General features: G+C 35.7%; 1 protein-coding gene across 2 annotated transcripts in view; it reads left to right on the forward strand.

Annotated features, from left to right (window-relative positions):
* The first annotated feature begins 1,153 nt into the window (after positions 1 to 1,153).
* The window catches only part of gga1 (golgi-associated, gamma adaptin ear containing, ARF binding protein 1), a 43,624-nt gene continuing 17,425 nt past the window's right edge, over positions 1,154 to 27,352 (forward strand). Inside the window, exons 1-7 of one of the 2 annotated variants that reach the window (XM_079883302.1) lie at positions 1,154 to 1,234; positions 2,273 to 2,357; positions 11,343 to 11,418; positions 13,817 to 13,915; positions 15,289 to 15,412; positions 15,649 to 15,749; positions 15,875 to 15,955. In XM_079883302.1, the coding sequence (XP_079739428.1) occupies positions 1,192 to 1,234; positions 2,273 to 2,357; positions 11,343 to 11,418; positions 13,817 to 13,915; positions 15,289 to 15,412; positions 15,649 to 15,749; positions 15,875 to 15,955 (609 nt within the window). In that variant the 5' untranslated portion in view covers positions 1,154 to 1,191. Of the gene's footprint in view, positions 1,235 to 1,725; positions 1,793 to 2,272; positions 2,358 to 11,342; positions 11,419 to 13,816; positions 13,916 to 15,288; positions 15,413 to 15,648; positions 15,750 to 15,874; positions 15,956 to 27,352 lie in introns of those variants that run through there. The other variant, XM_079883303.1, reaches the window with a different exon arrangement.

Raw genomic sequence — 27,352 nt, forward strand, 5'->3', positions numbered from 1 at the left:
GTCTCTGACACGTGTTCATGGAGCACCACGATTCATCAGTGTTGTGTTGGCGAGAGAGCCGACCATCTTATGCGTCGGAGATACATCATTTGTGAATAAAGACGTAATTGTTTGCGCACACAAGGCATCTGTTAAAAATATCTTCATTTGTGCTCTCCACAAAAGTATTATGGGTTTGGAGCGACATGAGGGTAAGTAATTAATGACAGAATTTAAATTTTTGTGTGAACTATCCCTTTAATGTTTTCTAATGTGGTTATAATTGGTCATTGTTCTGTTTTATAAATATTTTAAAGATTTATTGTTTTGAAAAAATGTTTATACAGAAAAGTCACAGTAAAAACTTTAAAAATTGTTTAAAAAAATAATGATTCAAATAAATGTTGCTCTTTTGAAAGTTCTATTCAAAGAATACTGAAAACTATCATAGTTTCCACAAAAATATGAAGCTGTATAACTTATAATAATCATAAATGTTTCTTGAGAATCAAATAATCATATTATAATGAATTCTGAAGGATCATGTGACACTGAAGACTGAAGTAATGATGCTGAAAATTCAGCTTTGATCACAGGAATAAATTACACACTTTATACTGTATATTTACATGTATATTTAAGAAAAGTTATTTTTATTGTAGTAATATTTCACAATATAACTTTTTTAGGGTATGCTTGATAAAATGCAGGCTTAAGATGTGATCAGAAAGTGTTTTTTTATGTGAAAGATGTATTTGATGTGTCAATAAATGGTTTTATAAACTCTTTTGTGAATTTTCGTATTATGAATATTAAATATAATCATGAATTCACGGTTGAAATTAGGCCTGAAAAAGACGTCTTTTCAACTCACTTTACAACCTAATTTAGACGCGATTGGGACGTCATTTTATTGTCGTCTTTTCAACGACCTGAAAAAGACGTCTTTTCACCTTTCACTTTTCAACCAAATTTTAACGTTGTTTAGACGACTGGCAATGTCGTCTTTTCGACGTCTTTTCAACGAGTTTTTGCTGGGTGGGAAAGCAGTCGACTCATTTTTGGCACAAATGGAAACCCATAGGTTTCAAGGTCATGGCCAAATAATCGTAATGTATTGTTTCATTTAATAAAAAAAAGCAGAAGTATTTCTGTAGTTACAGATGTCACGTGTTTCATCGCGAGATTTGGGTCTTGTGATCTCGGTTGAAGATGGCGGCTCCGCCTGACGAGCAGAGCTTAGAGTCCCGCATCAGTAAGTCAAACACATTTAAACTACAAATTCATTACCTTCTAATGTGACAGTGCGAATATCAAGAGCATGCATTAGCCTAAGTTGATGCCTTGGCGCAGGCGCTTTGTTAAACGCAGATGCGGAGTGTCATGTTGTTGTTGGCAGTGGAGTTATTAGCTTGCTAACGACGATATACTAGAAGTTTCTGACACAGTTTTGTTTTTAGTGTGTTTTGTGCGTATATCTTTCCTGTTGTGGAGTGTGCGTTCTGTGATGGACAGGTAAAGAAGAGTTCTAAAATTGCTAACTACCTCTTTGTGAGTCAAAAGGGAGGAGTCTCGCAGACTCATATGATCAATAAAATGTTGAATGAATACATTCAATGACAGAACATTTTGTTATGCCTATATAATGTAAAGTCCCCATTTAAACCCTATTTCCGTTCTGCCTGCCAACATGTCAGTCAAGAAAAGATGATTCATTTGCCTTTTCCTTAAAGGGGCCATATCCGACCTACACTTTTGTCATTTTTATGTTGCCCACTTGTGATGCAAGTAAAGATTACTTTCTCCAAAGAAGGTAATAATAATTAAATTAATTAAAAAAGAATACACAACGACCTTTTTCTACCCTCCAACCCCTTTGAATTATTGTCTTGGACCTTGCATCAATAACATTACAGATTACATGTGCACTCAGTGTTTATTTATTTATTTATTTTTCATTCAGAAGTTGTACTCTAATTAATAGATTTAATAGCATCAAATCAAAAGTGATTTCTATTTATTGTCTTTAACTATGTCACTGGTCTTATTGTGAATGATTTATGATCCATGCACGTTTTTTTTTTTTTTTTGGACCTCCTAGTAGGCTAGTCTTTAATAAAAATGTCAAAAGTTGTTCTTCCTGTGATTTGACTTCACTTCTCTCTGCTGATATTTGCTTTTGTTTTACAGTTCTTGTGATCTTTAAGCATAGGCTATATGCTTGTCATAGGTTTGTATGTAGGTTTTGTTAGTGTTTCTGACTTTTTTTGCTTAACTGTTCTGTCACCTGTAGACAAAGCGACCAACCCTTTAAATCGAGAAACTGACTGGGAGAGTATTCAACTGTTCTGTGACCAGCTCAGCAATGAACCTGAAGGGTGCGTCAACAATTCAATCATTTTAAAACTTAAATGTATCTCTTAAATGTGCACAAAAAGGATCCTTTCACATGGAATGTGTTTTTGCATTTTACTGTACTGATTTACATTGTTTTTTAATGTAAACATGCTAGACACGTCTTTGCATCTCACATTTCTAAACGCAAAACGCATTCTTTGTGAATGTTCCCAGAAACATTCCTGTACATATTTAGCAGGTTAAAAGTGCTCACAGAAGCCTCAAAGTATGTGAAATTTATGAATGTGTATTGTTGAGCAATTCATAAACCAAGGTCCACCCTCAGGGGTGTAATGTTGATATCCCACTAGCCTGTTTTCAGTCATTGTAAGCCTTAAGCAGTAGCTCAATAGAGTGCTGCAGGGATGATGTCAAACTGGGAAGACTAATTTGTCACTGGTTCCCTCAAGATTTTCCTATGGGGCTTTATAATGGGGTTTTTCAATGGATGAGTAAAATAATGCCTGTGGTAAACATAACTTGACATATTTGAATGTTTTCTTCTACAACGTAAACTGCACAAACTCACACCCCAAACATTATCTTGTTACTTATTAGAAACATATGATTTTTTTTTATTTTTCAAATAAAAATGGCAGGTTCTAAATTTCTGGTTTCAATATGGTTGTGTACAGCACTTGAGATTACTAGCCACTCAGCATTTTCTCTGGCAACAGTTTTGTTGTTGGAGAAATTACTTTTTAACCCTTGTGTTATGTTGGAATTCTGTGCACTCCCCTTATGGTTCGGGTCAAATTGACCCTAATTGGATTCAATACAATTCCTCAAAAATCACACTATGAAAAACAACAAAGATTCAGGTACAAACTGTAAACTTTTAATATCAACATTTGTCAAATATTCCAAAAAATATATATCTGAGGATATGATTTAATGAAAATGTTTTTTAACCATTTTTTAAAACTGTTTTGTTTTGACAAAATTTGAATATACATTATATTTATATATATTTGCAAATTTTGCATATACATTTTTTAAATAATCAGTCAATTATTTTGACAAATAATCGAGTCTGTTATTTTTTACTTTTTTTTTTAGTAATTGGCAAATGTTTTCCCAACAATGTGAATGTCTCAGCAGTGCATTATTTGTTTGTATTCGGTGTATTTCACTGTGGATTAATTGGTACATTTCGGCGGAGGCTTTGCAAACAGACTTTTACGATATGTATCTGCCAGCAACGCCACAAACATGTAAGTAGTCACGTTTATTCTAATGCCTGATCTGTGATCAGTGATTTCTGATGTAATTTTTCAAGTTCAGACAGATTATCTCTCAAAAAATCGTTCAATACTGTTTATGCATTTATAAATCAAGCCAGTGACTAAACAATCAACTTCACGTCGTATCTCTTAGTAGGATGAAAATAATCTTATTTAAACTGTGATTAAATTATATAAAGAAAGCGATCAAAGAACGCTCCCTTTCCAATTGCCCAAGCTGTCAATCAAACAGTGCTAGTTTATCTGGACACTTGCCAAAACTCGTTGAAATCAATCATCACAAAATCATGACGCTGTTACAATGTACAGTACAACGAAGCTTTTACTGTATTTACATCGTGTTTGCATTGTTATTTGGTGAAAGCCAGAGGTGTAATTTCATACACATGTATGTAATTCATAGTTACACATGTAATACTAGCTATTTCATATGCAAACATGTCAGCCAATCACAGCAGTGGGTGTTACACTGAAGTCTCACAGCAGACACGCCCCTTCGTTCAAATCAGAGGCTAAAATCAGGCTTGGAAAAATGCCTTTTATTTATAAATTGACAATTTTTTATGTTAAAATCATACTAACATTATAAGGGCACCCCAGGAAACATGATAAAATAATAAAATAATCCAGTCTATGACCCCTTTAACCCTTAATCACTCCTTGGGGTCCAGTGGCATTTTTAAAAAGTGTTACCTTCATCTCAGGGGCATGAAACTCTGTGAATTTTCCTAGATAATCTATCTAAACACGCACAAAAAAAATCTGGGCTTGATTCGGTTGTTCCTAAAGGTGTGTAAATTTTTTTTTACCGTTTAACGCCCTTGGGGTCAGATAGACCCCACATTGAAAATGAATGGGAAAAGGTCTGGTCCTAGAGCATAAAGACAAAGTGGAACGAACTTTCTATCTCATACACCCACACAAACACACACATGTGTGTGACTGCAACAAAGAGCATTGTTAGAGTTGTTTTTTTCTGAGTGACACACACAAAACTAAAGACTAATAACTCCAAAACTATAGCAACGACAGTCAAAAGGTTGGCATCGTTTGATAGAAAACCTTTCAAATTTTTAGAAAATATAAATTACATTAAATTTGGGCATTCTCATGCCGAAAAACTGCTGATAAAAGACAAAAAATATATAGCATTTTAATTATGAATTTGCATATCTTTCTTATTTGACATGGAATAACTCAGGAAGGAGATAATAAAAAAATATTTTTTGGTGAAGTCCCTCTACATGTGAGCTGCATCTGGATCAAATTTTGTGATGATTGCATAAAGTTATCAAAAGTTACAGCATTTGGAATCAAGATAGCATTTTCAGTCCTTGACGCCCCCTAATGGGCATTGGGCATTTTTAAAATGGTTCCTCCATGAGGAATATCTTATGATCAACACAATAGATTATGTTCATTTTGGGCTCATTTTAATTGTAATAATATGCTGTATAAAATGATGTGCCATTTTCAACGATCTGTGAATGTTTCATGAGCTGTATGATGTTTTTGACACATTACAGTACATAGTACAAAAACATATTTTAAAGATTTGGAAAGAAGAATTCTATTTATCAAATAACTCAGCACCACTTAGGAGTTCATATTGGCTACATTCATTGTAAATTTCAGATTCTAAGCTTTCAAATGACACCTATTTTGTGTTAATCAAGGCAGTAGTTTTGAAAAATATGATTATGATTTTTTTCGCAGCTAGGTGGCGCCTGTGGGCAGTACACTCCGGTTTAGAGGGACTACTCGGCGCTCGTTAGGAGTTTATCAAAGCGGTTAGATTCATTAAAAAGCTGAGATTCTAAGCTTTTAGAGGATACATATTTTGTGTTATTCCACACTTGAAAACGAGCACGCACGGTTCCGAGAACATTGGAAAACACATTGCATCCCGGAAAGATGAGAGATATGTTTTTTAGCTAAGTATGCATCACTTCGTGAGGAATATCTCGTGATCAAAGCAATGGATTATGTTGTGTTTGGGCTCTTTGTAATCGTGAGACTCTGTTGTCAATAAAAATGTTCGACTTTCCACAATTCATTCATGTTTCATGGAGTTATGAGCTTATACGTCACACCAAATCATCACATCAATGCATCTGTATACTGCATTGGATGTCAGCCTGTGCAGGTTCGTGTGTGAGAAGTCCATGAGGGATATCTTTAGATCTAAGTGATGGATTATGGTGAGTTTGGGCTCTTTTTAATCGTTACAATCTGCTGTAAATAATGAGGTGCTATTTTCCACAATTTATGCATGCTTCATTGAGTTATGAGTGAAAACGCGACATCATAGCTCCATCTTTATACAAGGCTCTGTGTGCGCCTGTGCGGGTTAGTGTGTTACAACGTCATTAGGAATATCTTTAGATCTGAGAGATGGATTATGGTGAGTTTGGGGTCTTTTTAATCGTGAGAGTCTGCTGTAAATAATGTTGAGCCATTTTCTACGATCTGTACGTGCTTCTTTAAGTTATTGGCGAAAACGCAACGCGAGTGCTTCATCAGAATATACTTGGCTACGTGCGTCTGTGGTATATTTTGTGTTAGAACTCCATGAGGAATATCTTTAGATCTTATTGATGATTGATGATTGATTATATTGAGTTTGGGCTCTTTTTAATCGGGAGCTCCTGCTGTAAATAACGATGTTCGATTTTTCATGATCGATGTATGTTTCATGAAGATACGAGCTAAAAGGCAGAGTCTAAGCTACCTTGCCTTTGCTATGCGTCTGTGGTATTTTTGTGTTAGAACTCCATAATGAATATCTTTAGTTCTGAGTGATGGGTTATGTTATGTTTGGACTCATTTTAATCGTTAGCATCTTCTGTAAATAATGATGTGCCATTTTCCACAATCGGAGCATGTTTCATGAAGTTACGAGCTAGAATGTGTCAAATTCAGCATCCATATATATGATTTGGGTCTTGAGAGGATTCGTGTACAAAAACTGGCTCAAGTTTAGTAAAAAGCCCAAAACAATTGTGCTTGTTGTATTCTACTCATTGAGACCTTTCAAATGACATATGACAGATGACTATCTGAGCTGTATGATGTATGTTACATATTGCAGTACGTAGTACAAAAAAGTATTTCATAAATTATGAAAACATTTTTTTTCTATTTATCAGCAAATAACTCTGCACTACTTAGGAGTTAATCAAATTGGCTACATTCTTTGTAAACTTCAGACTCTAAGCTTTCAAATGACACCTATTTTGAGTTGATGTATGTAGTAGTTTTGAAAAATATGATTATTATTTTTTTTCGCAGCTATGTATCGCCTGCGGAAGGTACACTCCATTTTAGAGGGACTACTCAGCACTCGTTAAGAGTTAATCAAAGTGCTTGGATGTATTAAAAAGCTGAGATTCTAAGCTTTAAAAAGATACCATATATCATAAAGTTGTGAGGAGAAGTTGAAGCATTAAGAATAATTAAGTGAAAATAAAATGAGTCCCTATGGACCTCTTTTGGATATATGTGGTCATTGCACTTTCTTTCCAATTTTTCCTTAAACCTGCAGATGGCAGTATTCTATCCCTAACACATAGAGCAATGTCCAAAAACCATTTAGATTTAATTAAGATCATTATTTAAGTGATTTTTTCATAAAAAAAATAATTTTTCATAAGCAAATTTATGGCGTAGTTAAGTAATTGTGCAGTAAATATGTACAAAACGACCAAATATCCACAAAAACACAGCATTAATGTATAGTTGAGAAGTAAATAAAAAAAATGATATATAGTTTGCCATGTAAAAAATTTATATTTCCTTATGCAATCGCTCTGTAAAAGTTTTTGGTCTATCGGACCCCAAGGATACAAAACGTAAACCCTACTTGAGGAGTGATTAAGGGTTAAGTTTACACTAGGGCTGCAACAACTAATCGATAAAATCGATCATAATCGATTATGAAAATCGTTGTCAACGAATGTCATTGTCGATTAGTTGGTCTGCTCACGTGACGGGGAGCGTTACTGATGACGTCACTTTCATGACAACGCAGTCACGCGAAATGGCAGAGATAATCGGAGAGAAACATCAGCACGGCAAGCAAAAACTGTATATTCTCATTATATGAAGATGTGAAAATGGTATAGTCTAGTTTAATTCAATACTACTGTGTAAACAGCTTTGTTTACTAACTTCGGGACAGTCACACTAGATCTATTTTGTATCGAGCATCAGGTTGCGCAATCAGGTCGCTCGCAACATAAGTGATGGATTAAAATAGCGCTACCGCAGAAATAGGTTAAATTAAATGGTGTTTACAAAGTGAAGCACTAAATATAAAGGCAGTTAATAACAGCAGCAGTAAAATATTGTTTTTTAGTCACTGTAGTAGTCAGTGGTTTTCAGCGAATGCTTGTGCAGTAATACATCATTTTTCCTGTACTTTTAATCAAGCCTGTTGTCAGCTGCTCCATTCCGCTCTCTTTTTATAGCATTTGTCTACTATGTAAGGGATAATCCCGCTTATTACATGGCTACCCACCAAATAAATCAATAATTTTACACAAAATATTGATTTAAAAAGGAGTTTATTGATTTAAAAATGATTGTATTGCTTCCGCTAAAGAAAATAGTCCGTTCCGTCTCTACGGTTAGAATCCTGCGTCCATAGTCAACGCTCTGTTTTTCTGGTGTGTTATACTTCGCAGCGGTCTGTTATCAAGAAATAACAGATCGCATTCTACATTGGAATTCAAAATCTGCTGCTTAATATCTTATTACAAACATGTTTGTTTCCTAATTTCATAATGTGAAGTTTATATGAGCAGCGCAACTCAATATTTTGTTTTGTTTATTTATATTTTGGATATTTAAAGAAGTTTTACTGTTTAAAAACTGGACAAACTTTTGTGTTTGGGGTTTAAAATGTAAAAATTAAAGATTATATTAGTAAAACTCAATGTGTGGCTTTTGCACTTTTTAAAGTACACTTTTACACATAAATACCCTGATTTAGGGTTTTATTTAGTTATAAACAAAAATCAAATTGAATAAAAAAAAAACTAGTGGTCGACCGATATATCGGCCGATATTTGGAATTTTTTAGATATCGGCATCGGCCGATAAATCTTTCCGTTTGGCCGATATATTTCAAAACAGTTTGTGACTGTGCATTCGCGCTTTTTTCCACTGACGCGAACAGAGCGAGCGTGAATGAACTGAATACACTCGCTCTGCTCCGCCCAGCACCGTAAAACAAGCCATTCAGAAGTGAAGTAGACATCTGACAGACACAGTAAATGACCATTCGCATTCGCTTTCTAACCTGAGAACCTGACGCTACATTGTGTTACACACAAAAACACTCCGGCGTGCAGCAGAGTCTATTCAAACAGTACCGTGATATGTCAGATCCGCAGCCCAGCGGTAGCTCCAGTGGGGTCACAGATGTGATATAAACGAATTCAAACAAAACTGAAAACATTTTACCTCACAAACAGTCAAAAATCCTGTGACTGGCTGTTCCTCAGATACGCGCGTTGTTCTCGGGTTACATTTAAACTAGACGCTGTTTTCCAACGGACTCGCGTGCACGGAAAAGCTGGGTCGCGTTCATTACAGATCAGTTGGTCGCGTGAGGTGGATGAGAAGAGAACACGATGTAATAATATTACATTTAAAAATAAATCCTTGAAAATGTTATTCACTATCTACTGTACTTATTTATCCATGATTGGCGTAATATCGTGTGTAGTATACATTTTCATATGTTCATGTATGTCATGCAAATACATGTGACGGCTTGCAACTTTTTAAAGAAACACACAAGCAAAACTAAACACATAAATCATTATTATTTAAATATACTTGAAGTAAAACAACCTTAAAAAAAGGTTGAACTATTTAAACAATTTTAAAGTAAATAGTGTAAATAAACTATGTGAGATTTATATTTAACTATGTTGTACATAAAATGTATGTAATCTCACATACTATTTTGTCATTATGAATATTCTTTAGATTGGTTCATTAATGATAAATGTTATTTGTTGTAACCTGCAGTAAGCAGCAGTAATTATTTATGTGACTGAAAAAATGACTGCTGCTTACTGCAGGTTACAAATAAATAGTTTTAGTTGCACTAAAACTTTATTTATTGAAGTGTTACCTTACCTTTTTGTTTACATTTTAATTTCTTAGTAAATATTTTTTATTGCAAAAAGAATTTTGCATAAATAGTATGTACAATAAATATTCATTTAGTTTCACCAATATTCTTTATGTCTCTCATTTACTGTATTCACATGTATTGTATCGGCCTCATATCGGCCAATCGGCCAGATTGCTTTCTCAATATCGGCATCGGCATCGGCCATTAAAAATCCCATATCGGTCGACCACTAAAAAAACCCTATCCGATTAATCGATTAATCGAAAAATAATCGTCCGATTAATCGATTATCAAAATAATAGTTAGTTGCAGCCCTAGTTTACACAGAGATATCGCTTTCAAAACTCGTTTTTAAAAACTAGCACTTTGAAACCTTCAAAGTTTGCGTTCTCCCTTCTCAGGCCACCAAAACGCTGTTGTCGGGTAAATTAACAGCCACAACGCATTAAAAGTTTTGTTTTCAGTTGAAAACCGTTTTGTGTAAGCAACAAATAAGTTAATAACTAATTATTTTTACAACGGAAATGAAAAAATTTAAAACTTACTTAAGCTAGACAATGACTTTCTTCATAGAGCTTCTGTACAGCCAAAACAATTGTTGTTGCATTAATTTCCTGTTATCACTGTAAAGCTGCTTTGAAACAATCTGTATTGTAAAAAGTGCTATATAATCTTACTTTACTTGACTTCATTGTACTTCAAAGTGATTAGTGGGAGTGAGTGTGGTATACGCCACTGCTGAAATCCACCCATATTTGTCAGGTTAGTGTGTAATGTCAAGCCTTGGGTGGGTGTAATTTACATTGTAGAGCAAAATTTTCAAGTATTGTGAAGTTGTTTACCACAGTTTATGTTCCTTATTTTACTCATAAATTGAAAAACCCTGTTATAAAACCCCCAAAAGAAAATCTCGAGGGAAGCATTGTTGAATTAGTCTTTCGGGTTTTGACGTCATTCCTGCAGTAACTCTATACCTTGCAGAGATATTGGTTTTAATGACTAGAAATCAACTTCTGTCCTGTTAGTGGCAGTTGAGCGAGCTTTCATTACTCTTCTGAAGAACTGACAATCATTTAATTTTTCTTCAGCTGATGCAAAACCATATGTTGTGTGAGCACTGATTATTATACATGATGATAGATATGATACTTGTTGGGTTTACTTAAATTTAAACGACTCATAAAATGAAAGTATAAGTAGGACCTTTTGTGTTTATACTGAATGTGATTATTTTTGTCATTGTGGCTGTGCATGGTCATATAACAGTACCAAAGGCAGAAACACACAATCACAGGGTAAAGTTACACCTGTCCTTAATTCAGTGAGCTTCACATGACAGCGAAACGTAGAGAAAGCCAAGTAGTCTGTCACCCTTCTGCCATTTTTTATCAATGTGTGACAGACCTCTGAAAGAAGAGACCTAAGGAAAACACATACGCTCAAACTTGAATAGGATCATAAAAATAAAATGTATTAGGATCACATATCTTACTTTTGTTGTAATAATTCGACATGTAAATGTTCAAGGATCCTGTTTTACAGATTGTTCTTTTTATTGTGCATTGTGTATGTAGTCCACAGTTGGCCACCAGGCTTCTTGCTCACAAGATTCAGTCCCCTCAGGAGTGGGAGGCCATGCAGGCACTCATGGTAAGATTGGCATTCAGGGTGTCCTCGAATATGCTGAAACCCTATTTTATTTGTACTTGATGTTTTGCTTATTTGCTGCTGAATTTTGATTTATCAATGTATTGCAAAGATATAAGCCAATTAAATGGTCTGGTATCACACATTTTGACTAATTGACTTGCTGAACGCAAGGTCTAAACTTAATTAAAAAAAACTTGAACACAACAGGATATTGTGAGGATGCACCAAATTTTTGTCCAATTCTGCCCATAGGGCGTGCTACAAATAAAAACTTCATAAATCAACAACCGTTTGATCAAGGAAAATGAAATTTGACACGTATCTTAAGGGCAAGTGGAAACCAAGCCATGAAAAATTAATATTACAAATAACTATTAAAATACTTTTTTCTAATAACTTTAAATCCATAATGACTAGAACAATAAATTAATATTTCCACTGAATCCTTCCAAATGTTCCATTTATTCTAACCATCAAGTTTTTAATGAGATTCACCATCATGTTCTTTTTGTCAGAATCCTTTTTCCCTAAAGCATGCTTTATTAGATTGTGATATTTCAACCCTTTGAGAAACCTTTTTAATCAGTTAATACTTTCAAAGACATTTTTTTTTAAAGCTGAACTAAATATAGTTTTAGAGTTTTTAGCAAAAATAGATAGTAAAAACATGATATAGTTTTACTATCAATGTTTCTCGCTAGAAGCAATACATAATACATATTTTCTTTACATCTTTAATACATCTTAATCATTATTTTCAAAATGTTTTAAAATATGGATGTCAAGGTAAAAGGCAAAGAATTTTGTTCATATTATGAATTATTAATTCATAAATGACCTTACATTTTTGGGGAGTTGCACGACATTTATAACTTTGCCCCGTCATAAAAAGATCCAATTATCTGATATTTTAAGAGACTTGCTGACCTTGACAAACAGCAGTAACGTCCTTTGCAATAATTTTTTTTTTTTTTTTTAATAAATTAATTAATCTCCCATCAATAGGTGGGAGGATCACATAATTGGCTCATGTACAAATTTGTCATAATTCAAATGCAGGGTTCTCAAGTCTCACGCATTGGCCGTGAGACACACGCAATTCAACCAGTTCACACGCTCACACGCCACACCGTGTATTTCTCACGCTGAAAAGGCAATGCCAACCAAGTTGTCCTACAAGCTTTATATATAACGTTGTATATGAGGCGCGGACACACAAAGTGAAGTTTCCTGCCGCCATCACGTATCTCGGCCAGATTGCGTTCGTTACTAGGCAACATAGATGCGCGAACACACGGAAGTTGACGGAACATTATCGGCCACCGTACGTTCGTTACTAGGTAACCAACAACATCGCGCGAACACACGTCGTGATGATGGAGAAGGTAAGTTGGAAGAAAGCTCGTCTAACATTTTAAGGCTAGAACATTTAATATATAGCCCATCGTATACATTATTATTGATGCACAGTCAAAAACTCTACAACTAAGTTACTTTGCAACCAGGCCAGAAGCTTTGGCTCAGTTTGGCTAGCTTACGTTATCTGAAACTAAGGGAAATGTTAGTGGGTATGGGAAGGAATGAAGATGTATTTCTTAATTTTATTTTAAATAAATTTAAATGTATTTATTTTATTTTAAATTATATTATATATTATACTGTATTAATAGTATTTCTAGTTACATTAAGGCTACATACGTATTAAAGCAGAGTGCTCTGGGTAATATTTTATATCCTGTCAAAACATAACATTACATTAATCATTGATTGCCATTGCATTTGTATTTTTCAAACACTTGCAACACAAAACAAATTTCATAAGCTGGAGTGTGTACTCTTGTGTACACACACAAACACACACACATACCTTAATAATACTCTAATATGTAATTTGTTCTCAATGTCCCACCACACAATAAATCATTATACCATTTCGACTAGACACATTCAAAATGCAAAAATATTTGTTTTTCCAAACTGTTTGGAGCAATTTGTTATATTTTTGTAATTTTTGTAACTTAATTGTAATTTTGAAATATAACATTAAAGAGTATATTTGATGTGATTAATTGCTCTGTCATTTATCAGATTTACCAATTGTTATAATTTCAATTTGTGCTGGTTAATTATGAACAATGGGTAAAATTGGGGGGCGGGGACAGGTGGGGGCGGGGCTCCATTAGGGCTCCTCCCCCAACCGCATGTGATCTCACTCCAAGATTTTGATAAAACTTGAGAACCCTGCAAATGTTACTGAGAGTTTTGTTGACAGTTTCATTGATTCAGGGTGTAAATGTTCTGAATGAATCATACAGCTGATATTGAGAGATGATCTATCTACATTAGTATTCTATTAGAAATTATTTAAATGTTTGTCACTGTGTATTTGTGTCCTAAGGTTCTAGAAACCTGTGTGAAGAACTGTGGGAAAAGGTTCCATAATGAGGTGGGGAAGTTCCGTTTCCTGAACGAGCTCATCAAAGTGGTTTCCCCTAAGGTTTGTTTGGTCTCTGTGTATATAAATGAGCAATGTTGTTTAGTTTGAATTCACACAAAGAATGTTAGTGTAATCACACAAAAAAATAATATAACATTGAACTTTTTTCATTTTGTTTCTTCACTAATGCATAATGCTGTGAATCCTTAACCACTGCAATTAAGATGGAATCTGAGCATGTACAACAGCACTTATGAACAATCTGTATCTGTAAGCAGTTCTGTAATTTGACAGCTAAAGTTATTTGGCCTATACATTTTTCATTTTTGGTGCCAAAAAAAAAGCAAAAATAAAGGTTACAGTATTAACTTATTTAACGTTCAATACACATGCACGAAGTGTAAAACAAAAAAGTCATATCCTTATGAAAAGAAGAAAACATGAATATCGCGGTTGCTTGCATTCCTCCACGGTTGGCTTGTCAGTATCGCAGTATTACAATTTAATACCACCTGTCAATAGCCGGGTTTCTATTACAGATTTGTGCAAAACTTTTGCGATATTTTCTTAATGTCGATAAAAAAAAACTATTGCGAAATGACGCCGCTTTCATTAACAGATGTTATGCGACTAAAACTTAATTTTTTCCTCTCATGATAAGTCATTACAAAAATCATGGCAGCGGATGTTAGTATGTAGTACGGATGTATATAGCAGCCAACTGCACTAGCCAATATTTTTTATCGAGGGAGACATTATCCAAGCATTAATGGCAAGGAACGCACCTTACAATGAGTATGTGTATTAATATAGGTCCCCAACGATAACATGGGCTGCTTCAATTAAAAATGTTTATGTGCAGTTGTAAGTTTACATACAGGATCTGCAAAATGTTAATCATTTTAACAAAATAAGAGGGATCATAAAAATTACATGTTGTTTTTTAGTACTGAACTGAATAAGCTATTTCACATAACAGATGTTTTAATCTGAATTAAAAGTAATTTTAAAAAAAAATTAAAAAGCTGACCCACATTTGTAGTACATAAAATCCAGAGGTGTTATAAACTAATGTTAAGATTACCTGGCAAGCCACCTACACTGGATTTGTGGTGCAAACCCCAGGTAATTTGTCAGAGAGTTGTTTTTCCCCCTAATCTGCATACATCACTACATCCAGCAATGACAAATGTATGCATTTATTGCACATCCTTATTTGTTCAAATCTGAATAAATTGCATGAGGAACTCGAAGAACTGGAAAAACATTAAATCCAAAGAGAAAACACTAGAGCAAGAGGGTGATATGTCTGAACTATTCCTTTAACTTGTATTGAATATTTCCTTAAATGTGATGCTAATTGATTGCACATACAAACACTAGCCCCTAAAGCATTTGTCAATAACTGTCCCTGTACCCTATTTCTGTTACAGTATCTTGGTTCTCGAGCCCCAGAACCAGTGAAGAAAAAAGTTTTAGAAATTATGTACAGCTGGACTGTGAGTTTACCAGAAGAGACAAAGATTTTGGATGCTTATCAGATGCTTAAGAAACAAGGTAACCTGATGTGCAGGGTCCTGATTTCTCATAACTGACGTACATATTTAGCTACGTCTCACATCTCATATTTGTATGTTCAATGGACATATTGACATTTGTATTTTCATGAGTGCTGTTAAAAGTAACAGTAAGGAAACGTCTAGATTTGTAAAACGATAACATTCTCTTGTGGGACTCGCAGTGTTGATACATAGGCTACATTTTTTATGTAACTGATCTGCATCTCTTTCCAGGTATTATTAAGCAGGATCCAGATCTTCCTGATGATAAGCCCTGTCCTCCTCCACCGCCTAGGCCCAAGAACGCCATCTTTGAGGATGAGGAGAAATCAAAGGTAGTTGAGATGCACTAATGCAGTTCAATTGATGATTAATGTTCTACTGTGATTGAAACCTAAGAAGGATTCAGGAGTTCAACCTGACATATGTGACATTATACTTTCTTCCTCCAATTCAATAGATGTTGTCCCGTCTTCTGAATAGCTCTCACCCTGAGGACCTGCGGGCAGCAAACAAACTCATCAAAGAAATGGTTCAGGAGGTGAGCAGATGTGTATTTGTATGTCTTAGGTATTTTATTAACTCTTAGGGGGTTCTTAGTGTCTATTTCCCAGAACAGCGATGTGCAAAAATGATACAAAAACGCCAACAAATGGTCTATTCACACCAAAAGCAAAAGCTATATCTGTCACTCTGAAAAAAAAAATTCATGCAAGTACAATAGATGCTGCAACTCAGAATTCACCTTTCAGAAGAACAGAAGCAGGAAATGCAAGTGAAAACATTCAAATTTTAGCACACACAAAAAAGAAGAGTGGTCACAAGAAGAATCGGAAAAAGTGGAAATGCAGTTGGCGTTTAAATTGATGTTTATCAAAACAGGTCTGCAAAATGTGCAAATATATAGTCTTAAGAGCACTGACTGTGTTTACAGTAGGGGTGGGCGGTATGACCAAAATTCTGTTTCACGGTATGACTAATTTTATTTCACGGTAACTATATATTTCACGATATAGTTATTTATATATGTAGTTATTCTCGAAAAATCGACAAAAAGGGCTTTGTATAATAAATAAACCCAAATACTTTAGAAATGAAAAGTACTTCACCTTGTTTGATTTTTCTTTTTCTTTTATTTGGTAAATTATTTTATTTGGTAAATTAAACAAAACACACTCATCAACTTTTAGATGAACTTCCCCCAACTGATTGATATTAAATACAACTCATAGGTGCAATTAAACTTTAAATTTTAAATAAAACTTTAAAAATGTTGCTGAATAATTTTCAATCTCATGTTATTGCTTTACTTCATCAATCAGTTTATAATATCTGAACATTTTATATTGAGCTATTCTATTCGTAATAAATTAGTTACTTCCATTTAATTTTGTAGGATATTAGTAATACTAGTTATGTTTAAATGTGTTCCCCGGTACATTTTTGCCACGTCTGCTTATTATACTGAGTTTTTAAGGGGATTGTTTTGCTCTTTTTGTGATATCTGGCAACCTGTCACCTGGAGCTTTAATCAAGAGAAGTTCAGAAGTGTCAAGTTCATCAAGTTCAGAAGTGACTAGAAGGAGAGCAGCAGTATGAAAACCAAACAGCAGCTACTGTTAGTGTTGACTAAGTAGTTTAAATTAAACACACCTTGTTACTGTGTCATTATTTTACCATAGCCCGGTGAACACTGGCACACCGCGCTCCCTCTCAGTGCGTGTGTACGTGCGCGTCTTTTGCATCAGTAAAATGCGATCGGTTCATTTGAGTGTCAAGTTGTAATCACGTATCGAATCAAAGGAAGATTTTATCAGCTGGTTCAGTGGCCAATTGTTTGGAGTTTGAAATACTAATGCAAAGTCAGTTGAAAAAAAAACAGTTTTTGTGTGTGTTTTTAGTAATTGTTGGTTCGGTGTGTTTGAGTGCTCATTGTTACAATTACACAGCAAAAGTTCAGTGACATTTTTATTTGTGCATGGTTGAAAGCAAATACTGATACTACTGACATACAATAAATATGGAAAATTGAACTACATGATTGAGGGAGCAGGCTACACAGTGAACTCAGAGAAAATGCTACGCTTGAGCAAACAATTTGTGTATAGGCTACTACAAATGATGGCCGTGAAAGAGACTGTGAACGCATTGAATAGGATATGTTTAGTTGGTGAATAGCATAGGCTACTATTACACAGTAGCCATAACAGTAGCCGTTAAGCGCACCAGAATAAAATATAATATTCAGAAATAAACAGTGTAGCTGACTTACAGATTCAGTTAACATCCACAAATGAATAAGCGTGATGATTCAGGGAGCAGGCTACACAGTGAACTCCGAGAAAACGCTATTTAAGCTCCGCTGCTTTCTTCGACCTTCTCTGTCTCTGCTCCTGCGCTGTGCTCACGTGTGCAGTGTGAGAGGGGGAGTGGCCAGCTGTGCTCACTCAGTGTCAGTGTGAGAGGGAGAGTGGCCTGCGCTGTGCTCACTCAGTGTGCAGTGTGAGAGGAGGAGTGGCCAGCGGCTAGAGCGGCAAAAGCCAATGTGTGCTTCTTTTACCGATATATTTAACAATATCTTTTGCATTTCTAATCCAAACAACGCCAAACTTGGCACTGCAGTTACTCGTGCCCGTAGCAAGACACCTGTCAAGTTTGAAATCCATCGGACTAATGGTTCAAGAGATATGCGAATAACAGACACACACACAGACAGACAGAAAGACGTTCCTGTAATTTATAGATACAGCAGGGGAAATAAGTATTGAACACGTCATCATTTTTCTCAGTAAATATATTTCCAAAGGTGCTATTGACATGAAATTTTCACCAGATGTTGGTAACAACCCAAGTAAGCCATACATACAAAGAAACAAACAAAAATTCAGAACAAAAGTTCAGAAATTAAGTTATGTGTAATAATGTGAAATGACACAGGGAAAAAGTATTGAACACATGAAGAAAGGGAGGTGCAAAAAGGCATGGAAAGCCAAGACAACTGCTGAAAACTTAAGTACTCTTCTGATTATTCTTTTCACTCCTCTGTCAGAAATCTTGCGAGGAGCACCTGGTCGAGGCAAATTTATGGTGAAATGATTGTCTTTCCACTTACATATTATGGCCCCAACAGTGCTCACTGGACCATTAGAATGGTGCCTATAACCAATGCCATCATTATGTGTTGGAACAATTAGGTTGCGAAGGTCTTGAGACAGCTCTTTGCTTTTACCCATCATGAGATGTCTTGTGTGACACCTTGGTAACAACCCAATGTTGGTAACAACCCAAGTAAGCCATACATACAAAGAAACAAACAAAAATTCAGAACAAAAGTTCAGAAATTAAGTTATGTGTAATAATGTGAAATGACACAGGGAAAAAGTATTGAACACATGAAGAAAGGGAGGTGCAAAAAGGCATGGAAAGCCAAGACAACTGCTGAAAACTTAAGTAATTAAAAAGCAATCCAGCCCCCTGTCCGTGCAAATTAATAACAGCTGGTTCAGTCCCAACAGATGGCCTACAAAAAGGTCTCATTGCCAAGGTGTCACACAAGACACATCTCATGATGGGTAAAAGCAAAGAGCTGTCTCAAGACCTTCGCAACCTAATTGTTGCAAAACATGATGGCATTGGTTATAGGCACCATTCTAAGCTTCTGAATGTTCCAGTGAGCACTGTTGGGGCCATAATACGGAAGTGGAAAGACAATCATTTCACCATAAATTTGCCTCAACCAGTGCTCCTCGCAAGATTTCTGATAGAGGAGTGAAAAGAATAATCAGAAGAGTTGTCCAAGAGCCAACACCAAGTTGTATGGTGTTTTTAGGGTAATGTGCAGTGCCATTTCTCCTCCAAATATGGTGTGTATTATGGCATCCAAACAGTTCAATTTTGCTCTCATGTGTCCACACTAAATTCTCCCAGTATTTCCCTGGCTTTTCCAAATGTTGTGCAGCAAACTTTAAACGAGCTTCAACATGCTTTTTTTCTTCAGTAATGGAGTCTTGCGTGGTGAACGTGCATACAGGCCATGGAGGTGGAGTGCATTACTTACTGTTTTCTTTGAGAACACAGTACCTGCTATCTGCAGGTCTTTTTGAAGCTCTCCACAAGTGATCCTTGGCTCTTGGACAACTCTTCTGATTATTCTTTTCACTCCTCTGTCAGAAATCTTGCGAGGAGCACCTGGTCGAGGCAAATTTATGGTGAAATGATTGTCTTTCCACTTACATATTATGGCCCCAACAGTGCTCACTGGACCATTAGAATGGTGCCTATAACCAATGCCATCATTATGTGTTGGAACAATTAGGTTGCGAAGGTCTTGAGACAGCTCTTTGCTTTTACCCATCATGAGATGTCTTGTGTGACACCTTGGCAATGAAACCTTTTTGTAGGCCATCCGTTGGGACTGAACCAGCTGTTATTAATTTGCACGGACAGGGGGCTGGATTGCTTTTTAATTACTAATAGTTTTCAGCAGTTGTCTTGGCTTTCCATGCCTTTTTGCACCTCCCTTTCTTCATGTGTTCAATACTTTTTCCCTGTGTCATTTCACATTATTACACATAACTTAAAGGACAAGTTCGGTATTTTACACATAAAGCCCTGTTTACAGATCGTTTCTGATGAAATAGAACGGTTAAGATTAAACTTTTGACAGATGCTGCTGTCGCGAGAATTTTAGGTTTATTTCGCTTTCCCCTCCCCCTCAAGAATGGTAGTCTATGTGCACTGGAACAATCCTTCCTAAAACGCATTAAACTTTCATTTAAAAAGAGATGAAACTCACCGAGTGTTCAGGGGTGTTCACTGATATGCTCATACAAAAATCGCTGCAAAAGATGCTTTCCAACAGGTTTTATCATAGTTTTTGTCCAACTCCATTGACTTGCATTGAATGTGCTGTGTGCGGTACGGTATTACTCCGCCGCTTCTTCTTCTGCTTCTTCTGTGTATTCAGTGAAATGCCAGTGGTTTGCTTGCAATTGGCAAATGTGCATTATCGCCACCAACTGGGCTGGAGTGTCTATTATTCAAGCTCTCAACGGAAGAATCTACGGGTGTGAGACGTTTGGAAAAATAGATCCACAGTTTTACAACGAATGGTAAAACACCTGTTGGAAAGCATCTTTTGCAGCGATTTTTGTATGAGCATATCAGTGAACACCCCTGACCACTCGGTGAGTTTCATCTCTTTTTAAATGAAAGTTTAATGCGTTTTAGGAAGGATTGTTCCAGTGCACATAGACTACCATTCTTGAGGGGGGGTGGGAAGCGAAATAAACCTAAAATTCTCGCGACAGCAGCATCTGTCAAAAGTTTAATCTTAACCGTTCTATTTCATCAGAAACGATCTGTAAACAGGGCTTTATGTGTAAAATACCGAACTTGTCCTTTAATTTCTGAACTTAGTTTTGTTTGTTTCTTTGTATGTATGGCTTACTTGGGTTGTTACCAGGGTTCGAAATGACTTAAGACTCTTGGGGGGTCCCCTAAAATTTAATGATTAAATTATTAAAAATTCTGAAGACTACCTTGCTACATTATATACTGTAGGCAAAATTATATGGACCAATGTTGAAGGTGGGATAATGGTCTTGGGATGTTTTTCATGGTTTGGGCTAGGCCCAGTATTGTAGTGGTGTCTGGAGAAGTGGCTATAATCTAACAGGTAAACCTCTAACTCTGGAGCAACAAAGTTACAAGTTCTTTTTCCTCTTTTTCTCTCCATGATGCAGGATTCTGAATTAAGAAACATAATATTAGCTTCCTAGATAGCTTACCAAGCTCTCATGTATACTCATTCATGCTCAAATCACATTCACTTTAATCAACTCACAGACTTGAATTAAGTCCTGGACTGGCTATCTTTCGTAATCACTGACTGGACAAGTAGGTTGTTAAGCTAGCTTTGAATAACTAGTCTAGCTGCTAGGTCTGCTATGGACGCTCGTTTCTGCCACAGAATAAAACATTTTAAAAGATAATTGCAACTTTTTATCTCACAGTTGAGTTACATCTCGAAATTCTGACTTTATTTCTCAGAATTGCGAGATATAAAGTCAGAATTGCGTGAAATAAAGTCACAATTGCATGTTATAAAGTCAGAATTCTGACTTTTTTTCTCGCAATTCTGACTTTATAACGCAATTCTGATATATTTTCTCAGAATTGTGAGATATAAACTCATATAAAATCCATTCTAAGGGAAAAAAGACAGACTTTGTATTTTATTTTTTTACCTCAGAAAAAATCCATTCTAAGGGAAAAAAAGACAGACCTTTTATTTTATTTTATTTTTTTACCTCAGAAAAGTTATATCTCACAATTCTGACTTTATAACACGCAATTGCGACTTTATTTCATGCAATTCTGACTTTATATCTCCCAATTATAAAGTCAGAATTGCGAGATATAAACATGCAATTCTGAGAAAAAAAAGTCAGAATTGTGAGATAAAAAGTATATTTCTCGCAATTGCGAGTTTGTATCTCATAATTCTGACTTTATAACACGCAATTGCGACTTTATATCACGCAATTCTGACTTAACACACAACGCAATTGCGACTTTATATCACGCATGACTTTATAACCTGCAATTGCGACTTTATATCACGTAACGTTAATTCTGAGATAAAAAGTCAGAATTGTGAGATTAAAAAGTCGCAATTACCTTTTTTATTTTTCACTCTGTGGCGGAAACAAGCTCCCATAGTTTGCTGTGTTAGCTGGCAGATCATTTGGCTTCATACACATAAGTTACAGCAAGAAACGTTGACGTACTCTTCTAATCATTACACTGGGTATAATGCAACTTTTGATATAGGAACTCGAACTCCTATTATTTTACTATAAGCAATTATGGAGATATAAACATAATCGAAGCACTTACAGGATTTTCATTCAGGATTTCACTCTTTGTGAGGTTTCGTTTTGCCGCGTTCAGCTACAGTGTGTGTCTGCGGGAGCACCACAACAACAATCTGTGACGCTGTAGGAACTCACTCGGCTAATAGCTGCCCTTATTGCTGCCTCGCGCTAGGAAATAAATTAATTACTGTTATAAATATAAAACGTCACTAAAGACCTATAATTTTCACAGTCATTATTAATGTTACAATATATTTGTCGGGGACCCCCCAAAATCCAAAAATAAATCCTTATGGGGGGTCCCTAATGACTTATGGAGGGTCCGGGACCCCCCCAGACCCCCCTCATTTCGAACCCTGGTTGTTACCAACATCTGGTGAAAATTTCATGTCAATAGCACCTTTGGAAATATATTTACTGAGAAAAATGATGACGTGTTCAATACTTATTTCTCCCGCTGTAGATATAATTTTCAGAAGTAAACAGCGTAGCTGACTTACAGATTCAGTTAACATCCACAAATGAATAAGCGCAACTATTTAGGGAGCAGGCTACACAGTGAACTCCGAAAAAATGCTACGCTTGAGCAAACAGTTTGTGAATAGGCTACTACAAATGATTAGCCTGACTACGTCAGACTTCGTACTTCCGCTCAATTTCATTTCGCTTCTGTACTCAGTCTGAGATAGCGACCGTTTTCCCCGTTTTCCTCCGGCCTGAAAACAGCCGGCCAATCAACGAACAGAGGGCGGGCTGAGATCCGTGACGTAGACGCTGATTGTACCGTGGATGCGTAGATTTACTTCACATAATCTGCAAAAGTCGTTCACAGCCATGTTCACTCCGGTATTTCGCTCGATGGTTTTGTTTTCGCATCATACATGTGTTTACGGGTAACCAATGATTTTAAACTTCAGACAAGCGCCCCCCCCACGAGAAAGAAAACGCTTTTCAATTATGCCATGCCAGACTCTGTCTACGAAGCAAAGCGAAGTAGCAGAGTTTGGTATTACCAGGCTAACAAATGATGGCCGTGAATAAAATACAATATTCAGAAGTAAACCGTGTAGCTGACTTAATGTTTAGCTGACAGAGTGTTTTTCAGAATGTTTATTTTTAAACCACAACCTTCTAAGCGCTTCTTTTACCGATATCTTTTGCATTTCTAATCCAAACAACGTCAAACTTGGCACTGCACTTATTCGTGCCCGTAGCCTGACAGACGTTTCTGTAATTTATAGATAGATATAACTCGCGCTGCATATTAAGTAATTTTGCCTCAGATACAGGATTATACATTCGCTTTAACAACCAGGTTGTTCATTACCACGGCAACCGCTTGCGTGTTATGCTGAATGCGATTTTCGTGTTTAAAAAGTAACTATGCATAAGAGATGGAAAAATGCAGATAACTATACAATATTTAAGGTTATTTCTATTCGTTACGATATTGATATATGAACTGTTGTTGACAAGTAAGCTTCATGCTTTCCCCGTTGCGAACGTGCACTCCTCTAAACTGTAGCCTACGGGTGCTGCACTGCTCAAGTTGACTGCTGCGCCTTTTTTTTCCGAAAATATCACGTTAACAACAACCCTTTAGAAAACGTAATTCCTTTATGGATCCTCTTGATCTGCTTTCTCCATGTTTCTTTGACAAATCTCAGTGTCTCAGTCTCACGCACGCTGCACTTATTTACATGTCGCGGTATACACGTAATAAAAAAATCTGTTACGGTTGACATTTTACGGTTAACGATATATACCGTCATACCACCCAGCCCTAGTTTACAGTGTCAGTTTTAAGGGGTGGCGCGTGTAATGGAGAGACCTTGAAGTTGTCTTCCATCACTGTTTTTGTGTTCTTTACTGTTCTTATGCATTTTAGAATGTTCTATGTGGAGTTTGCTAGTTTATATTTCCTGTTTTAGCTGAGTGGGCAAACCTACAAACCTGCAGGGGAGCACTCATCACAGATAATTTATGGAAATGTTTGTGCAAAATTATGTTTTGGGTTTATCTAGGACTGCACGAAATTGGAAAAAAAAAATATATATTTTTTTTCTGCGATATACTGTATATTGCGATATGAAAAAAAATTTACCAGATGGTTTGAATTGCTGTATTAGGAAAAAAAATCTTGAATGATTGGGGGTAGAGGAGTGAATTTGCAGAATAATAAACAAATTACAAGCATAGATAAATACAATAGAACAAAAATACAAATATAAAACAGTGCTTTATGTTTTTCAGGTAAGTCTAACAGTATTCAGGTTCAGAAATTGAATAATCAAATGTAAATAACACTGTATAGACTTCACTGTATTAATTAAATATAATGAATCTTTGCTACAACTACAAAAGGGATTTCTTTGATTTCCTTGTATTTTGTAGCTTGATTAACATTAATGACCCAGACAGCAGCAGGAATATTAGGCTGCTATCACTTGTACGTATCTAATAAAATGATACTCATCCATTTTCTTTCTCAATTGTTTACGTTCACGTAAGCCAAAGAGAACGGAATTAGGTCTTCATGTACTGTACGCACAAACAGAAAATAGCGCGCGAGTTCTGCATTGTTCGCTTGCACTCAGATGGTTTAAAATCAATTGAATGCTTAAACTGACAGGACATAAAACATGTGCAAATGATAAACTTCTTGTCCACTTTGCAATTAATCAGAAAATCATGTGCGATTCAAACCATGGTGCCTGGTCTGTACAGATTAACTACGATCCCTGTACTTGACATCGCACATCCTGCGAAGATGACATTGCTCACATCTTGATATCGATGCTAAAATTATATATCGTGCAGCCCTAGTTTTATCTGTCCTTTTTATTGTATTTACTGATGTTGTTTTTAACTCTTGTTCTTAAACATCTTATGTATTTATTAGGGCTGTCAAGCGATTAAAATTTTGTATCTAATTAATTACATCATGTTGCGGTTAATTAATCAGAAATTATATATTACATTATATATTGTTATATATTACACGTCAAATTTGGCTGAGAAATTATCCCCAAAAGATCATTTAACCCTCTGAGGTCTGAGCTGTTTTCTGGGCCCTGGAGGTGTTCTGACATGCTCTGACATTTCTGGTTATTTCTGTTTCTTGTGACATTTTCATGGCTAAAGTCTAATTACACTGTATTCAGCACAAACTCTGCTACAATAATATATCAACAGCATGTATGTAAAAGTTTGTAGTTTTGAGATAATGACATTTATGCGTGGTTTGTGAAAATACAAAAATAAATTCTCACTGAAATAAGGTCATGAAACCCATACTGATTATTTCTTCACAAGACTTTTGAAAATTGTATGACGTAGCCTAGAATATTTGCTCTAAAACTATGTGAGAATCACCCTGGCTGCTCATTCAGAGAAGACAATATATTGATTTAAAAATTTTACGACGTGTTTTGTGTGATAAAGCAATATGCGAAGGGGCGGATCATCTCATTAATATGAAAGCTTTCCACACCTGAGAAAGACAAAGAACCTCCCTAATGGCCCTATTAGGAGCTTATCAGGGCCCATCATTCTGACCACCCTTGCACAAAGAATGAGGAGATTTAAAAAAGAATGGCTTTTAAAATTGTTTGGATTTATTTACAACACAACATAATCCAAAGATACACAACAAAAAAAGTACCATGTTCATGTACAGAGACATGTACTGTGAACGTTGAAGTCAGCAGGACTCAGTGGCATCTAGGCCCTGAAAAAAAAAAAAAGAAAAAAAAGTGAACATACTGATATCAAGAGAAAGGCCTGCACGATTTTGGGAATACATTTTAGATTTTTCTTGTTAAAATTGCTTTTTAAAATTCACAGAATACATACACACACTCACACAAATGTTTCCAACAATATATTATATAATGAACACCAGGTTTGTTGTGCCTTGTAGGTATAGGCTATGCGCAGTGCTGCATAAAATAATAACAATATAGCAGCCTATATATATTTTCAAAAAGATTTCAGTAACAACTAAGCTAGAGAAAAATATATTGATTATCATGTTACTTCAAATGTTTCCATCCGTTATGATGATATGAAATGAGATAATAATAAAAACATGAAGCCGTTTGGTGCGTTTTGCTTTCATCCAAAATATGATGTGTAGCCTACATTCAAACGCGATCGCGCAGGAAAATATGATACATTCAAACGCGATCGCTATCAAAAATATGATACATTCAAACGCGATCGTGCTCAAATATAAAACATTATGGTTAGGCCTACCATATACATATCTACGTTTGAGCAGATATCCACAAACACAGTAACAGTAAACACGGGTCTAAATATTATAATATTCCCCATATATCTAGCAACAGTTCAACTGCAACGTGACATTTATGCAACAATAACAAACTAATATGTAAGAATTTCTTACCTTACACCTTTCTTGTCTTCAAATCGCGTTCTTTTTCTTCTGAGGTAGCCTAAATCCAATGTAAGCTCAGGCACGTCTTTCAAACTCGACGAAAAGTGAAGTGAAGTGTTTTGTTGTTGAGGTAATGAGGGAGACGCGGTCCATGTGGAGATTTGCATGTGAATATCTTTTGCGCGAGTGGGCGTGGCCAAATTAACTGTAATGAGGAAGCGTTTGAGAAGCTGGACATCTTGTTGGTTTTATACAAATTACTTAAACATAGAATATTTGTTTTCGTTTTGAATCCGATCATTTAAAAGTACACACTTAAATGTTTATAAAGGTATATGGCTCATAAATGTGTGACAAGTATTCGCTGAGTTTTGTTTCAGTTTATAGACGTGCTCAAGAAAAAAAAGTTCACCGCGACGGAGAGGCAGAACGCACACCCTGTTTATTTTCTTTATTTTACAAAAGCACAATGTTTTGATTTGATTGTAAGTGGACACATACAAAAGTAGAAATATCACAGATTCTTTTTTTATATTTCTTTTTTCTGTATGACTATAAATGACTGAGTAATTTAAGTTTATAGTGCTACAATGTGGAGAAAATCCAGCAAAACGCGCCCGCACGTTTGTCGACCTCAGAGGGTTAAAGTCATTGTTGT

This window comes from Squalius cephalus (assembly GCF_949319135.1).
Source record: "Squalius cephalus genome assembly, chromosome: 10".
Classification (NCBI taxonomy): Eukaryota; Metazoa; Chordata; class Actinopteri; order Cypriniformes; family Leuciscidae; genus Squalius; species Squalius cephalus.